The sequence below is a fragment of the Mustela nigripes genome, chromosome 12 (genome assembly GCF_022355385.1).
Source record: "Mustela nigripes isolate SB6536 chromosome 12, MUSNIG.SB6536, whole genome shotgun sequence".
NCBI classification, from domain to species: domain Eukaryota; kingdom Metazoa; phylum Chordata; class Mammalia; order Carnivora; family Mustelidae; genus Mustela; species Mustela nigripes.
This window is the reverse complement of record NC_081568.1, coordinates 38,196,016-38,213,991: the sequence shown is the minus strand read 5'-3', so window position 1 is coordinate 38,213,991 and position 17,976 is coordinate 38,196,016. Positions and strand designations below refer to the sequence as shown.

Sequence of the window (17,976 nt, the reverse complement as noted above, 5' to 3'; positions counted from 1 at the left end):
TTTATCTTTGGGAAAGTGATTAACCTTGCCGGCTCCCAAAGGTAAAATGGGGATATTACTTTCTTCAAAGGGTTTTAGGAGGATTTTTTTTTTTCTTAAGCAGGCTCCATGCCCAGTGTGGGGCCCAACATGGGGCTTGAACTCATGACCCTGAGATCAAGACCTGAACTGAGATAGAGTCAGACACTCAGCCAACGGATGAGGCATCCAGGCATCCCTGGAAGGATTAAAAAGTTTATGTAGCTAGAACTGCCAGCTCGGGAACTGTCCCATAGTCAGTGCTCAAAATCAGTGGCTGTTTATTATAGGGACAAAAAGACTAGGAACTCTAAAGTAACATAAATCAAGCAGAGAGAGTCAATTATCATATGGTTTCACTTATTTGTGGAGCATAACAAATACCATGGAGGACAAGGGGTGTTAGAGAGGAGAAGGGAGTTGGGGTAAATTGGAAGGGGAGGTGAATCACGAGAGACTATGGACTCTGAAAAACAATCTGAGGGGTTTGAAGTGGGGGGGGGTGGGAGGTTGGGGTATCAGGTGGGGGGTATTATAGAGGGCACAGATTGCATGGAGCACTGGGTGTGGTGAAAAAATAATGAATACTGTTTTTCAGAAAATAAATAAATTGAAAAAATTAAAAATAAATAAATAAATTATAAGCAATAAATAAATAAATAAATAAAGTAATATAAAACTACCACTTACTATATTGGCTTTTAGGAACTATTTCCATTTTAGGGAAGCACAATCACAGTGGCTTGAAGAGCCCGAAGAGACAGACAAGTGAAACACAGTGTGTCATTGAAGAGTTTTAGGATAAGGCCCCATTTGCAAAGAGGCAAGGTAAATGTGTGCAATAATTATAATAATTAGATGACACTTCAGGGCTTTGCTGAACGGATCCTGAAATTCAGCAAGGGGTTTGTTTAAAAAAGGGAACTTAAATTTGCTGAGTCAAATGCTGCTATGTCTTACCTAGATACGAACTGTGATTTTTATCTTGTAGAATTTGGTCAAAGGCTTGGTTAGGAAAGATCAGATGTCCATGAGATGTCTGCTGGACAACAGTCCCACTCCAGGCATAGGCGCCTACCGCACCCAGCATCAGAACATCCTAAAATAATTGAAAAATGAAGATCATGAGAACAAACTACCTTTAAAGCACAAGAATGCAATATGGGCAAAGCACTGAAATAAACGACCTAGATTTAAAGAGAAAATGATGAAGTAAAATGTATATCAACGTATGTTGATATAAGTCCATTATATCATAAATATCCATATGTGTCATATATCCAATACATTAATATAAGTTTTAATGTGTTTTGTGCTGGAAAGCAAGCCTTCTCCCAGACCATGTCACTTTGATACATTCTATAGATAAATCTCTACTACACTATAGGAAGAGCAAATGGCCTTCTTTCAATTTCCACTCAAAGTTACACATGTGCAAATGACAAACATTTGTGAGCCTCTGGTCCCACATATCCATGAGAAAAGCTTAGGGTGGGATGTGAGGTATGCTTGAGGAGGAGAGATGGGGCCCCGGGGTGGCGGCGGGGGAGGCCCTCTTCTGACCTCTTCTCAGGCCCTCTTTAATCTATTTTCAATGCTCTTCTTCTTTCCATTTGACTCCTTCTCAAAGGTTCCTCCATCTTCTCTAACCTAGTCCATCTATTGGAAGATGGCACACCTACAAAAGGTAACTACAGAGTGACATTCCATCTGCTTGGAGGAAGATAGCCATTGGTCTGCCCCAGGACAGAGTTCTCCGGACTGACTCAAAATCCAACCTGAATCGTCAAAGTTGTAAGTCATGGTAGGAGGCAGGGGTTGTCCGGATGGGATTTATTACTTTTAAGTTTTTGATTTTAGATCTCAGAAAACATCAAAGATACGGATTTTGGATTGGAAAATATAAGCCACTAAAAATAAAGCAAATAGGAAAATGTGTCCCATTTTGAGGACAAGAGACCATGAAATTGTGTGAAAGACTGTCATAAATTTGGGATTCCACAGTTTGGCTAGATGTCCATCAACAGATCAATGGATAAAGAAGATGTGGTAGATATACCCCATGGAATACTATGCAGCCATCAAAAGAAATGAAATCTTGCCATTTGAGACAACATGGATGGAACTAGAGCGTATCATGCTTAGCGAAATAAGTCAAGCAGAGAAAGACAACTATCATATGATCTCCCTGATATGAGGAAGTGGTGATGCAACATGGGGGCTTAAGTGGGTAGAAGAAGAATCAATGAAACAAGATGGGACTGGGAGGGAGACAAACCATAAGTGACTCAATCTCACAAAACAATCTGAGGGTTGCTGGGGGGAGGGGGGTTGCGAGAAGGAGGGTGGGGTTATGGACATTGGGGAGGATATGTGCTATGGTGAGTGCTGTGAAGTGTGTAAACCTGGCGATTCACAGACCTGTACCCCTGGGGATAAAAATATAGGTTTATAAGAAATAAAAAATTAAAAAAAAATTGGGGATTCCACATCAAGGGTACAAGGAGGGACTTCAGGAAGAGTACAAAAACTCAGGAAGTTGTGTGCAAAATCCTCTGAGTGTGGTTTCATTTACACTCTTTCTGAGGGAAAAATCCATAATTTTTATAAGCACTCCAAATGATTGGTGATTCAAAGTTAGCTCCTTTACTTCTAGAGAAAAAAAACAAGCCATTCCTGTTCCTTCAATCAAGTCCCTTGAGTTCATACTCTTCCCTAAGCTTTTTCAGTGCCATCTCTGTGTCCTCTGCTACTCCACTGGAACCCTGAGCAGAGTTGGAACCAGAGCCCGGGGAGGTCGATGTTTATGAGAAGGAAGAATGGATTTTCTGAGCTAAGAAATCTTCCCATCTCACATGTTTCCTAACTCCTCACTTTTTTCACCTATCTTCTGTCTCTGCTCTTAGAAAAGAGATACTCTGGCACCTCAGAATTCAACAGTGGCAGTGATGACAAGAGTTTGTGTTTTGTTTCTTGTAGACACTTATTTATTTATTTATTTATTTGAGAGAGAGCGAGAGTGCGTGTGCACGTATGTGCACAAGCTGGAGAAGGGGGAGAGGGAGAGAGAGAATCTCAAGCGGACGCCCTGCTTAGCAAGAGGCAGGCTCAACCCCAAGCCCCTGAGATCATGACCTGAGATCATGAATCAAGAGTCAGACCCTTAAACGACTGAAGCACCCAGGTACCCCAAGAGTTTGTGTTTTTAATAAATTTTTCCAGCAGTTAATTGATTTAAAGGAAATTCCTGCAATGATAATCCTTTGAATTAATATAGTGCCTGGGCCTTGAAGCACTCATACACTTTCTTGCATATTAACATTTTTTTTTCCATAAAATATCCCCGTGAAACAGGGAAGGGAAGGCATTATTATCCTTCATCTTTTGGATGACAAATCAGCAACACAAAGAAACTGAATGACTATGACTAGGAATCAGAACTGTTGATCACTAGATGGCTGTTTTTTGTATTCTATATATAAAGCTACTGTGCCCTGAAGTGTTCAGTCAAATGACAGCATGGCCAGAATTTATCTGATATACACACATTTTGAGTAGAGTAATCAGCACTGAATCCCACTTGTGACATTTCCATCTGGAAGTTGTCTCCTCCTTGAACAGTACCTGGGAGATAGTAATTTCAAGAGTTACATCACTGCCAATTTTTAAATCAAGTTTTCAAGCACATGTGAATTCACTTATACACATGAAAACATGTGCACATGTACATATACAGACATACACACACTCACACACCCACAATGTTCTGATGTTCACTCAAAAATACAGAGCTGGCAAATTCTGGGAGGGAGAAATCACTAAGGAAGTGTTCTAACAACACCCACAAGACTTCCAAGGTAGTGTTTGAAGTTGGGGTTAATCTTGATTACACATTAATGTATTTATTTGTATGCATATAATGTTCCTGATATAAAAACACTGAAGGTGTGGGATGAGGTAAAATAAAAACTGAAGGGATGGCCTTTTTAAAAAATTATTACTAGCTAAGAAACTAACTGAATTTTTGCTTTTAAATATTGGTACTAATAAGTACACACACATCTCAGTGTAGTTGGAAGATGTGCAGTGAAAACCAAACAGAGATATTCGTGTTAGTCTTCAGGATCCGGGACTCAAGACTGAGTAGGAATTTTATCAATTGGGAAGTTTGTCCTATTTCTACATATGTGCTTGCCTCTGACACTGAAATCGTAGAATTCGATTAGTATTCTCTTTCCATACTGTGTGGTCAAAATGGTTACATTTCATTATTTTTCACAAAAAGGAATAAATTCCTGACTACCACTTGGATATAGAGAGTGATACAGATAATGTATACCATAGAACATAGTCACTTTTTAGAAGATATAATAATTTATACAGGATGAGTAGAGATAATTTTTTTAAAGATTTTATTTTTAAGTAATCTCTATATCCAACATGGGGCTCGAACTCAACCCCAAGATCAAGAGTTGCATGCTCTACTGACCAAGCCAGCCAGGTGCCCCAAGATAATTTTTAATAAAGTAGATCAGTGCTTCTCTAAAAGCCAAAATAGCAAATAAAGCACAAAATCATTTTAAATTAGCATTTAGGTTGCATTGTGATTACTCATGTCCATGCCACTACAAGCAAGCTTAAGTCATACCATAAGAAGCCAAATAATTTTATATTAGCTCAGGGCACATTAGATTTTGATAATGATTTCAACAACTTAGAGGTACCATCAGATGTTTAAAGAAGAAGTAATATTTTTTTTGGGTAGAAGTTGCCAGTAGATAATCAGGAGGTGAAGATAAGACTAAGGTATGAATGCTTAATTTATGCAATGTCCTTGGACCCAGCTTCTGAAAGAGCACCTGACCTATGGTGGGTACTCAATAAATCAGGCTCTTTATTACTGAGAGTTATTTCAGTTAACCACTAGGAACCAAAATTTGGGTTATGTGGGACTTTTTCCTAACTGGAGAGTGTGTTCCATATAGTGAGTTCTTGAACATGTGGTATTTCTACACTTCCAAGACCATTAAAGTAAATTATTGTAGATCTGGTAAATAACATGTTTCCTTGAAATCCAAACTATTAAAATTCCTCACTATGTTTTTTTAATTTTAAAAGTATACATGTTTGTTGTAAATGAATTCAAGAATTTCAGAAATTCTGTAACAGTATAAAAAGGTAAAACTTTTATGATTATAAAAACTATGTGGGGTAAAAATGTAAAACTGTACATCTATAATAGATATTACTAACTTGCCTTCCCCCCAAAGCTATATAATTTATAATCTTATCAATAGTGTATAAACTTCTTTGCTTCCCCATAATATCTCCAAGATTATATATTACTAATCTTCACTATCTTTTAGGCACAAATTAACATTAACTTATAATTTAAAATAATTACTGAAATAGGGAATATTTTCTTATGTTTATTAGCTATTTGTATCTTACCTTTTATGAACAACTCATTCATGTTCTCTATTTTTCTTACTGATTCATAGGAGTTCTTTTCATATAAAGTATATAAGTTAACATTAAAAGAGCAAGAATAAGCAATAAAATAAAAAAATTCTTGAAAAAAGTTTTTGAAAGATGGTGTTCTTTTACCTTCAATGCTAAAAATTTGTTCTCCTAGTGTCCCAGCCTTTTCTAGTAGAGCTGCTTCATCAGACACGTTGAAAAAATATCTTTCTGTTGGAATACTGGCAATTGCTTTGATTTCTTTTATTAAATTTTTAGTATCAAGTGCATTTCTGTTTAAGTACCCAAGAACCTTAAAAATAGAGGAGGAGAGTAAAATAGTCATTACAGCTGCACTCCAATATTCCTACTAGCACTTTCTAATATTTATTTCTGAACACAACGGTACCTCTGGAGAAGTAAACCCAAACCCCTTTAGTCAACAGGACTAAAAATCAGCAAGAAGTGAGACATGGTCAAAATTTTTTCTATAAAGCTGTGAGCACCAAATGAGAAAGAAAATGCAGTCTTGGGAAGTGATGTTATAAAGGAGCACGTACCCATGAACTGAAAGACAACTAAAAAGAAAAGCTACTTACTGCTATGCCAAATCTCAGTATATTGTCTTTGTTGCATTGATCAATCACAGCTTTCAACATTGAGCCATCATGTGATTCGCCGTCAGTTACAACCACCATGACTTTGGTAGCCCCCGGTCGTCCTCCCGCAGCGGCCGCATAAGCAGAATCTCTGTGGCAGATGAGATTAAAGACTCACTATCAAAAGATGAAGCTAATATGTGGGCCTCTGGTTAGAAATATAAATGTGAAGCTAACTTCTTTGAGCATGACCTACTGGGACTTAGAATTTCTCTCTATGTCAGGTCTGTTGACATATTTACCTGCATTCTCTTTGCAGCTTATAGGGAAATATATATAAATTTTGCTTAGCATTAACAATAATTTCCGTAGTTTCTATGGCGTGCGTGTGTGTGTGTTTGTGTATGTGTGTGTGCGTGTGTGTGTACTGACATCAAGAATCCTTAGAATTCTCTTCTGATAACAAAATTCAGTTCATTAATACTAATCAACAGAGCAAAGATAGTCCTGTCACCAGCTTTACTCACTGGATCTGCATTTACTGTCTCAATATGAAACTGGTTGTTTTTTTTTTTTAAATAGTAAATATATTTGGTCAAAGAATTTCAAAGCATTTGGAAAGGCCAAGGCACTGTTGCAAAGGTAACTACCTGTATCTGTTTATGTTTCCTTATAGAAAACATTTTATTGAGATGTATATGCATAATCTACTCCTCAAATATTCATGTAAATGGGGCCATAGTCTGTACAGTTGTTTTTCATTTTTTTAAACACTTTATTCAACTGAGAGAGAGAGAGAGAGAGAGCACAAGCAGGGGGAGCAGTAGGGGGAGAGGGAGAAGTGGGGCTCCTGCTGAGCAAGGAGCCTGATGCAGGACTGGATTCCAGGACCCTGGGATCAGGACCTGAACCGAAGGCAGACATTTAAACGACAGAGCCACCCTGGTGCCCTTATAGAGTTATTTCTCATTTGATGGAGATCTTTCCACATAGGCATATACAAAGTACTCTTTCTCTCTCTCTTTAAAGGTTTTTATTTAATTATTTGAGAGAAAGAGCAATAGAGAGTGTACAAACAGAGAGGTGGGAGGGGCAGAGGGAAAAGGAGAAGCAGACATCCCAGTAAGCAGGGAGCCTGATCCCAGGGCCTTGAGATCCTGACCTGACTGAGCCACCCAGGTGCCCCCAAAGCTCTCCTTTTTAATGGCTGCATAATATTTCATCATATGGGGATAGCCATTGTTTAACCAATTCTCCATTATTGCGCATTTAGGCCATTTTGAATTTTACAAGTAATGCTGTAATAAATGTCCTTGTCCATATATCTTGGCATACTTTTCCAAATGTATCAGTAGGATAAAATCTTAGTAGTGAAATTACTGGGACAAAAATTTACACATTTCAGACTTTGAAAGATATTATAAAATTGGACTCTAAATATTTGTATTTCCATAATGTAAAAGAATGCAAGTTTCTCCATCTCCTTTCCTTAACAATGAGGACTACTAAACTTTTAAATTGGAGACATTCTGATAAGTGAGAATATATAACTATCTTAATATGCATTTTTTTCATTATTAAGAAATAATAAACATTTTATGTTTATTAGCCATTTGTATTTTTCTCTAAGAACTCTTGATTTTTCTTTGTCTTTGCCCATTTTTCTTTGTATTGTTCATTATTTTCTAATTAAGAGCTCTTTGTTAATTAAGAAAATGATCTTTTGTCATATATGTCACAAATATTTTCCTCAGTTCATTAATCTTTTAAATTTTAGTGGTATTACCTCTGTATATAAATTGTATATTTTGACATCAATTTTATTAGTTTTTTATGTGTGTCTTTTATCTTTGACATGGTATTTTAAAAGGACTTATCTCTAGACTTGTTTCTCTGATCATCCAAGTTTCTCATAGTCCCTTAATAATTCTACTTTCTTAGATTTACATTTTTGGTACAGTTGAAATTTGTTTTGATTCAAGGAGTGAGTCAGGAGTTCAGCTTTATTTTGTTTCTAGATGGGTACCCAGTTGTCCAACAACTTTTTTCCTGTCCATGGGATTCTCCTGTTGCACATTCTTTCTGGGGAATGCCCTCTACTCCTTTGGAATACCTACCACTAATATGATGACACCTTAAAGTCTACATCTATTTCCATTCATCTCTCCCATTTCAAATTTACATATTCAATGCCTGCTGAATATTTTCACCAGAATGTGTAAGGGACACTTTAATTTCAACATGTTTAAAACTGAGAATATAATTTTATTCCCTAAAACTTTCCTACATAGCAGAATGCAGAAGTGTAGAAAAATATATCGTATTTTCACCCAGACAAATTAGAATACAGTACTTCCATGAAATACTTGTTGAGTGAATTATACTCTTTATGACACATGGTAGAATTCATGTATTTTTATAAGATTTCTGAGGGTAGAAACTGTGCCTCATTTGTTCTGATTACCTTCAGGTCTTAGAATAATGAATCACAACCACAGGCAGTCAATGAAATAAGGTAAATGGGAAATGGCAATATTTACTAAAAGAGTAAATTCTATTTGATATTGTAAAGAAACAGACAAAAAAAAAGAAAAGAAAAGAAAAGATAATTAACTTCTGGAAGGTGTGAGTAAGAAGTTAGGTGATTCTCTTAACAACAGAAAGGCTTCTATTAGCTTGGGAAATAGTGGTAAGAGTGAGATGATGGCACAGGAGAGAAAACCAAAGTTCTGAAAAGATGATAAAACCAAAAAAGTCCCATCATAACAGACAGTGGCTCTTCTTCTTGAGAGGAGATCTTACCAGCCAGGCCCCTGAGCTTCCTCACATCATATCCATACTTCCTGCTGAAAACATAGGTCCTCTACCATTTGTAACTCCTTCCAGGCCATTTTCTATGTCAACCTACTCTTCCTCTGAGTTTAATTTACTAGGCCATAAAGAGCACTTTGCCAGATGGCAACTGACCTATTGACTGGCCACAGCCTGTGAGAGGGTGTGGCCCAAAAAAACATCTCAATAGGGACAATAAAGATTAACTAAACCAATCCACTTGTGGGAAATCCACTTTTGAAACATATAGGAAAAGTCACCAATTGATAGAAACAGCAACTAGAATATACACCCAGATAAAAGGAGGATCAGATACAAAAGGAAATGCAGAAGTAGAAAAAAACAGGATGTGGTGACTGACCAGATGTGTGCTACTAAGGAAGAACAAAAAGAATAAAGAAAACCATCAAGTGCTTACTTTGAATGACTGGGGGAAAAAGGAAATAGCATGAATCAAAATGGAAAAGTTGTGAGCTTGGGTAGGGAAAAGACTAAGGCTGTTTTAGGATGTATTGAATTTGATAAGTGAGCCAACACTCCAAATTAAAAATATCCAGCATCAGCTGGATGCCTGTGTGAATTTTGTTTCGAGTTCAGAGATGGCCACATAGTAATGTGGTGACCCACACAGGGCTAATGGAGATGCCATGAGAGTGGAGAAAATGCCCAAGAGTAAAGGGAGATTAAAAAAAAAAAAAAAATAGAAGGCTCTGTTTAGTGAAGAAAAAATAGGGAAAGGAGCCAATGAACAGGCAAAATTGTTGACAAAAAGTTGGCAGGGATTCCAAAAGTCTGTGATATCATTGCAACCGGCGTTGAAATAGCAGTGTGTGCTCATCAGCAGCAAATGGTTGGGGAAGCTTAAGGGGATGAGGTCTGAGGCAGGACCACTGGGTTGCTGGCTGATGAAGAGGCCCACATTTACTTGGTGGCAAGCCAAGTTCTCAAGGAAATGGAGGGAGGGAGTAAAGAAAAATTTTCAGGGAGTATGGTAGTGGAAGGAAGAAGTGCACACCATGACAAAGAATAGGAGAAGTTTTAGCATTTTTTGTAAAAGTGTGTGATTAAAACAGAGTAAAGAGGAATGCAGGAGCACTGAGAAAATAGAGAAACTGAGCTAAAAATTAAGAGTGTTATATAGTTGTAACACTCACGTTGCCCATGGTAATACACATAGTGAACCCATTCCATTCAATGCAGACTCCTAGGTCATTAGCATTTAAGATTCTATGACCCTTCTCAATATGCACGAAGTAGTCCATTAGTTCAAGTCATCTGTGGCCTTGGTAAATATTAACAAATAATTGCAGATTGCTTCATTTCCTACTTAACCTAAGGTCCTTTAATGCCATTTCATCTACTTCATACAAAATCTTTTTTTAAAAATCATGGAATATCTTATAAAAGTCCTAGAAATCAAAGATTTTAAAATTTCATTTCCTATTGCCTTCTCGAAGTGTTCACGTGAGAGAATGTTTGGACTTTTCTTACTACTTCTGACTTAAGTGTAAGTACCAGGTACATTATTTTTGTCTTTTTTTCTTCTTTCTCACTTACAAGCACTTCTATTTTATCAAAATATTGGGCTCTTAGGATCATTACTTACTTCGCATATTGAATTGCTTTGAATGTATTTGTGAGGTCTCCACCATATTGGTATGTCTGGGATGTTGCTTCAATCATTTCAGCTTTGGTTTTGAAAGTGTTCAGGTTAAATACAACTCTTGGTTCATTGGCATACTGAATTAACCCCACCTTCAAGAAAGCAGAAGTTCATTAAAGGTTGTCATTAGGTTCTAGGTAATTTCTAATTAACCACTATAATCAAAATCAAAAAGTGTATCTGGATGTGGATAGTATAAGGGAATCATTTCCAATTTTGTTCTTAAGAAGAGTTATTTTTCTTCCAATGGAATGACTTCTTTGTTAGAGGCTATCAGTATAGAGCAGTAGTTCTTGTTGATAAGCAAGATGATGTCCTATCTGGCATAATTTGGTTCTCAAGAGTAATAATTACAGATTTTCAACTATACATCTATCTATATCTTATAGATTATAGATTATCTAGTAACAGATTTTAAAGCACTGTCTTATATTTTAATGTGGATAATATTCAAGTTCATAAGATTAAAATGATATAACCTTTCTACTTAACAATGGATATAAGCATGTAAACAATTATAAGCAGTCACAGATGGAAGATAACGATCATCAACTGAGAATACTTGCATATCAAACACAGAATTAGACTTGAATACAAAAAAAAAAAAAGAAAAATAAGTGAGCTAATCAACACGGTCAATTTGGATGTATTTATTGTTCTGGATTTCCTCTAATCACAGACTTCAGCAACTTTGGAAACAAATATGGAAGTTTCTGGCCTTCAGAGAAAATGCCATTAGAGAGAATCTTATTTGAGACATCTGACAGACAGAACAACTTCTGAACAAGATGCTGAGGCACATTTCCTAATCCTTTAAATCAAGAAGGCCAAACACTTCTATTAGCATCCTTGTTCTAAGTGCTGAAATCATTCTCTATGCCTAGGAGTTGGGGGCTTTCAGAACAGGAAGTGGCTATAGGAGATCAGTGGTAAAAAGGTCTCTAAAATAGAGGTCAGTACATAAGGAAGGGCAAGGCCTGGATTTCTGAGTTCAATCAGCTACTCTTGTTAGGAAGCAATCAAGTAGGCACTGGGAAAATGTGAAAAATATGACATTGCTGAAGTCCTCTTTTTAGGATAGGATGTAAGACTTGGGAGAGAGGATGGATCAAAAATAATTTTAAGGACTTAAAAGCCTAAAATGAGAAGAAGATGTCAGTAACTGCCATAACAGCCCCAGAAATTCTGTGTGAGAAAGGGGAATGATGACCAGAAGACTTAAAGGAATGTAGTATTTTAGGACTTACAGAAAGGCCAAATTTAGAATAGAAGAAAAAGAGACTTTGTAAAGTGCCTCTAGAGATTAAGACAATGCATTGGGGGAGACAGATGAGAAGAGGAAGACCATAAATTCTGTTCAAGAGACCATTAAATACAGTAAATTTAGATATGGGGGTAATCCATTTAGAGACAGATATTTATGAAAATTTCTCTTCTAATGGGCCTTAACATGATGCTATACAGAAATCAGTGCTATACATAGTCTTTTTTTTTTTTTTAAAGATTTTATTCATTTCCTCACACTCACGCGTGAGAGAGAGACCATGAGCTGGGGGAGGGGCAAAGGGAGAGGGATAAGGAGACTCCCTGCTGAGCATGGAGCTTGCTGTGGGGCTTGATGGGAGGGGGGGACTCGATCCCAGGACCATAAGATCATGACCTGAGCTGAAGTCAGACACTTAACTGAGTCATCCAGATGCCCCCAGACCTAGTCTTTTTTATAGAATTTTCTGGCAAAAGCCCACAGTGAAACTGCCAAAGTTTCAGTGGACATTAGTGTCCTTTTGGTACTGAGAAGCAATGTCAATGGAAAAAATATATAAAGACATTTTGTAATACTGTACAGGAAGTCAGAAAATCAAATTTCAATATATTTAACTGCAAAGCATTGAGGGGAAAATGTTCCAACAATTGTTACTAGATGTTGGACACTAAGGCATCAGATGACAGGAACAACCCAAGAACTTCCACAGGTTACTGTGAACTGGTCCTTGTTGATGTTGGTTCAGTGTGCTTCTACAACCAGAATGAGCCATGAAATGGCAAATCCAATAAAAAAGAAAGAAAAAAAAGACCCAGAACTTTAACAATAAATGCTATTCAGTTTTATTAAAGCAGGAAGCTTCTGTTCCTGTGGATATCTATCTCAAGAAGATAGAAAAGCAAATTAAAGACTTGTTAAAACACAGATAGCTACACAAAACTACTGAAAGACTTGTCCTGCATAAAAAAGGAAGGACAGACTAAAATATGATAAAAGACAAAAAATAATAAAAGATAGGATTATACTATCTATGGACTTCTTTATAAAAATCCCAGAATTCAAGGACAATTGTCAATTGCTAGCAAACAATACACAAAAGAAATTAATAATTAGTCTAAGTAGCTGTCAAGAAAAAAATACATAACTGGATTTCAAAATCTATTAATAAATTCATGAGTTATAAGAGGGAAAAATAAGCAACTAAAGAGAATTAAAATGCTATATCCCAGGGGCACCTGACTGTCTCAGTCAGTTAAGCATCTGACTCTTGGTTTCAGCTCAGGTCATGATCTCTCAGGGTTGTGAGATCTAGCTCCACGTCAGGCTTTGTGCTGGGTGTGGAGCCTCCTTGAGATTCTCTATCTCCCCCTCTGTTCCTCCCCTCACTACTCTCTCTCTCTCTCTCTCTCACACACACACACAGGCACACACACACACACTGCTATATCCTGCATCCAATGCTTACATTAGAAAAAGAAATCTAAAATCTCAAAGACCAGCATGGCACAAAGTCATAGACAGAACAACTCAATGTTTCAACTGAGAACAAGTTTCAATTAACAGTCAAGATGACCATTTAATATAGGGATCTGACAAATGCAAAAATGAAGACCTCAAATCTAATCATATTTTCTCAGAAAGAAAGCTGTGGGTTAGTGTATGTATTATTCAAATCCATACCTGTGTTTTTTTGGGGCCTATATCCAGGCCTTGGACAAATTTTTCTAAAAAATTCTTTACTGCTTCCCAGGGATAAATACTGTTTGATTCATCACATACAACCACAACATCTATGAGGGAAGGGCAGGCTACAGAGGAAAAGAGGAAAGAAACATTTCCATTGGTAATTCAGTCTTCACACTCATATGCAGATGGAACAAAGTAATCAAGTACTTGAGGGTACTTGATAAATCCCACCTTCCCCCTTCACGTAAGGTATTTCTCAGACCCACTGCACATTCATCACTTACTCTGAACTGCAGGTGCAAAGCTGGTCAAGAGCTGAAAATCGGGACTGACGTCAGAACAAACCCCTGTTGTGTAATATTGACTTCCACACTGCTGTGCCCACAGGGGACCACACGTCTTCAAAGAAATGAGGGCAACGACAAAACATAGGGAAAACATGAGTCCTCTACGTCTCCATCTGTGAAACTCCGAGATCATTTCTATGGCTTTATAGGACACCAGGAATTGTCAACTCTTATAACTAACAGGTCAAACAAAGCCTTTCAGAGAAAGTGTCTCAGAAAGAAAGAACAACCAGAAGTAAGGGAGAAAGAAGGTAGAAGGTGGGCTGGGAGGCAGGTGTTGGGGGTGCAGGGAGAAGACCCTCAGGTCACCTCCAACCCCCAAGCTAGGGAAAGAGCTTTGGTCTCTCATCTTTGGTCTCTCAGTTACCTGGGCCTTGGGAGCTGAATCTGTAAATGAGGATAATCATACCTATTATCTTTTTAGGTTGCTGTAAAGATTAAGTGGGTCTGTAGATATAAAACATGTAGGACAGCATGGGGTAAATAGCAAATGGTCATAATTATGAGCCAGCATCACTGCTATTGTTATTCTTGAACACATATTATACTATTCATCTATACCACTACACTCTCAATATACTACCATTTGTACTATTCTGCAGAAGCCATAAGCCCACAAGCTCCAGGGCCAGGCAGGAACCTAGGAGTGTTGTGGGCTGGTATAGACCCCATGATGCATGAAGAACCCAGGCCTCAGACACAGGGACAGGCCACCATGGTGCCTGCCCATCGCCAGCCTTGCGAGATCTTTCCCATTTTCAAGGAGAGCCCAAGAGGACATATTTTTTGTGAAAATCCAGATTAAAAAAAAAAACAAAAAACACTCTATGGTCTAAACAAACACAGTGAGATTCCTGAACTGCCAGTTTTTAACTTTGTTCTGAAGTATTTCTTGGAGGACTTCTGATCCCTCTAATTCTACGACCTAAAACCTTCAGTCATCCAAACTGGCACTTGACTCCCTGCCCACACCAGACATTACCATTCTTCATATTCCCATCAACCCAGCCCCAAATCTCTTTTTCAGCAGCCTTTGCATGCCAAGAACTCCTGCTTCAATTGTGATTAAACCACATGGGAAACATTATATTAAATAATATTAAAATTTCTAGATGTAAAAGGACAAAAATGGGAACGAGAAATCTAGTCAAGATCTTAAAGAGCATCTTTACTTAAAGCTTTAAGTCAAAAGCTTTACTTTTTTACTTTAACTTTACTTAAAGCTGTGGATCAATTATTAAAACTTAACAAAAAAGTGTGAACTTGCAAAAAGCAGTTGAAAGAATAAAAGGGAATTTATTGGACCCAGTTTAATTGTTGGTCGCTCAAAGGAAAAACAGCTGTGGTCATCTTTCATGTTCAAGGAATAAGCCATTGTTGTTCCTCCTATAAAACTGTTTCATTTTATCACAGAACACGACATCAAAAACTAATGATGTACTGTATGGTGACTAACATAACATAATAAAAAAATTAAAAACTGATTCATTTTGCCAATCAGTTAGGAGACAATCACAACTGATGCCTGTGGTTAGTTTACCAATTACCAATTACCAATTGGTTAGATACCAATTACTAATTCCTAGATCCCTATCCCCAGTTGTTTTTTTAAAATCACCTCGAAAAACAATAGCTCATGAAGTATTCAAGATTTTTTTGTTTTGTTTTAAAAGCAATGGAAAACAGCATTTAGAAGCTGAAATTAGAATATGCCAACTGTTAATGCCAGAACAACATTCCTGCTTTAAGCCCAGAACTTAGGAAGTTTCAAAAAAATGTGATGATTGTCAGTCTTTTCCACATAATTCTTAAGAGTATCTTAAGATTTTGACCTTTTAGGTATGTAAAGGAAGCTTTGGCTTTTATTTTTTTCTTTTTTTCCTCTCTCCCCTTCCCTTGCTCCCTCTTCCATCCTTCTCTGCTTGCTACATAGGTCGTTAATCTCTGAAATTCTCTAGCAATTTTAATTTACTTTATCTGAAGTTACACATTAAAAATTCTGAAGCACATCCTATAATTTTTATATTTTAATGTTTTAATATTTTTAAAATTAAATTTTATTATATTTTAATATTTTCCTCTTCCTGACTTTATTCAACCTTAAAAACAAATAAGCAAACAAAAAAAAAAAAAGAGGAAGGCAACCTTATAAACACTCTGGAATATCATAAACCATGAAGATCATTGCAATATTCATTTATGCTTTGAATTACACAAATTATAAGCAATACCTGATGTCTAAATACCAATGTCAGAATACTAGTGTCTATTAATAAAAGTAGAATGAAATTGGTAACAATTGATTATATTTTTAGAATAATTTGGTTATACACATAGGCTTTTAGGTAAGCATGTCAATGACATAGAAATAACTAATGTAAAGCCAAACTATTAAGCATTCTATGGCTATTTTAACAGGGTAATATAACTAGTATCATCTATGAGCTGATGAAAATGCCTAATAAGTTTGGGTTTTTATTTGCCTTCAAAATTTTTCTTGGTATGTGATGGTTTTAATTTTTTAATATAGTCAAATCTTTTCAGCAATTTCCTATATTATTTCTTCTGTTAGTTCTAAGATCAGAAACTCCTCCCTCTTTCAGAAAATTTCCATTTTCTTCCAGTTTTTAGTATTAACTCTTTAATTCACTTTTAAGTATATTTGGATATACAAGTTACTAACCAATTAATTGTCCCCAGACCACTTGTTAAAGAAGGTATTTTATCGCACTGATTTGTGATGTCTTTTCACAGCATTCTAGAAAATAAATGAGAGTAAACACTAACATGAAATAGGAAGAAACCCAGTCATGACTTAGATGATATCATATTTGCCAACAGTTATAGCAAAGGATTAAAGGCAGAAATACTCTTCAGGTTTGAAATGTACTCTCTGACTTAGCAGAACCTATCTTGAATGTTCCTATGGGAAGGAGAAATGAAACCTGGAATTCTGCTATTATCAACAAATGCTAAGCATACTCTCCAAGGGCAAAGAACTGGTATTCCTTGTGCTGTTTTTTTCTAAGATGTTTTGTGGCATTGGTTTTGCTGAATATCTGAAGAAGTCTACACATCAAAAGAAGGGCATTTCATGTTGGATATCCACATTGCACGATTTATCCAAAAGCAAACTCGAACATTTAAGTATCGAGATTTGATTTGATAGATGGGATGGCAAGAAGACCCTAACTTCATACTTTCTTGAAATGGATGAGAATTTGAAAGGTAAACACTCACGAGAAATCCTCCGGTTCCCATGTTCCTTGTGAGTGTCAAGCCGAGGCTCATGTTGGTTTTCATTTCAGTAACATTGGGAATGCTTGTGGAAGCTTTCAAAGGGAAAAAGATTTTAAAAAGTGAATAAAACTTCATTTATTTAAACTTGTTAAAAAACAAACAAACAAACCACATGCTGATGTTTATGTGTAGCATGTATGAATTTAGTGTCCCATATCCAGGTACTCACATTATATAATCATAGGCAAAGAAATGAGGGTCCCTCACTCATCTGGCAGCTTGTGCACTTAAATGTGTGAGGTTACAGAATGTCAGATATTAGGGGCTGGTGGGTGGAAAGGGTATGACTTCTAGGCATTTAAATTTAAATTTTTTAAAAACAAAGTGCTGGCCAAACAAAACATATCTGAGGACAGTATTTGGTCTCCAATTTGCTAACATACTCTTTTCAAGGTCACGACTGCTCCATCTAATGTTTTATGATGGATCAGAAAAAAAAAAAGTCCTTAAAGTGAAATCAAAAAAAAAAAAAAAAAAAAAAAAAAAAAAAAAAAAAAAAAAAAAGAAAGAAAGAAAGAAAAGAAAATGCCATACAGTAGAATCTGGAGCAAAGCACCAATGAGTGAATTTTAAAAGGAAATAGTGAGATTAACCATGTAAAATAATAAATACACCTCCCCAACCTTCTCTCTCCCACTGAACTAGGGTATCATCCACTGTAGCCATTCTTGAGCTATGGATCATTGCAATTCTTTTCAATAGTATTATTTACTCAAGTTCTCTGATCTCTGCCAAGCCAACACTGCCACTTTCATTTATCCCCCTTGATCCAGGGTGATTGTTTTATTATCTTTATTTAAAGGTCAT

At 36.5% G+C, this 17,976-nt stretch overlaps 1 protein-coding gene across 1 annotated transcript in view; it reads right to left on the bottom strand.

Annotated features, from left to right (window-relative positions):
• The window catches only part of ITGA2 (integrin subunit alpha 2), a 110,858-nt gene that overhangs the window by 49,000 nt on the left and 43,882 nt on the right, over positions 1-17,976 (bottom strand). The window contains exons 4-11 of the mRNA XM_059417106.1: positions 17,110-17,201; positions 13,807-13,921; positions 13,517-13,644; positions 10,516-10,664; positions 6,078-6,228; positions 5,626-5,791; positions 3,566-3,642; positions 979-1,117 (exon numbers count right to left, since the gene is read on the bottom strand). Coding sequence (XP_059273089.1) covers positions 979-1,117; positions 3,566-3,642; positions 5,626-5,791; positions 6,078-6,228; positions 10,516-10,664; positions 13,517-13,644; positions 13,807-13,921; positions 17,110-17,201 — 1,017 coding nt within the window. The remainder of the gene's footprint in view (positions 1-978; positions 1,118-3,565; positions 3,643-5,625; positions 5,792-6,077; positions 6,229-10,515; positions 10,665-13,516; positions 13,645-13,806; positions 13,922-17,109; positions 17,202-17,976) is intronic.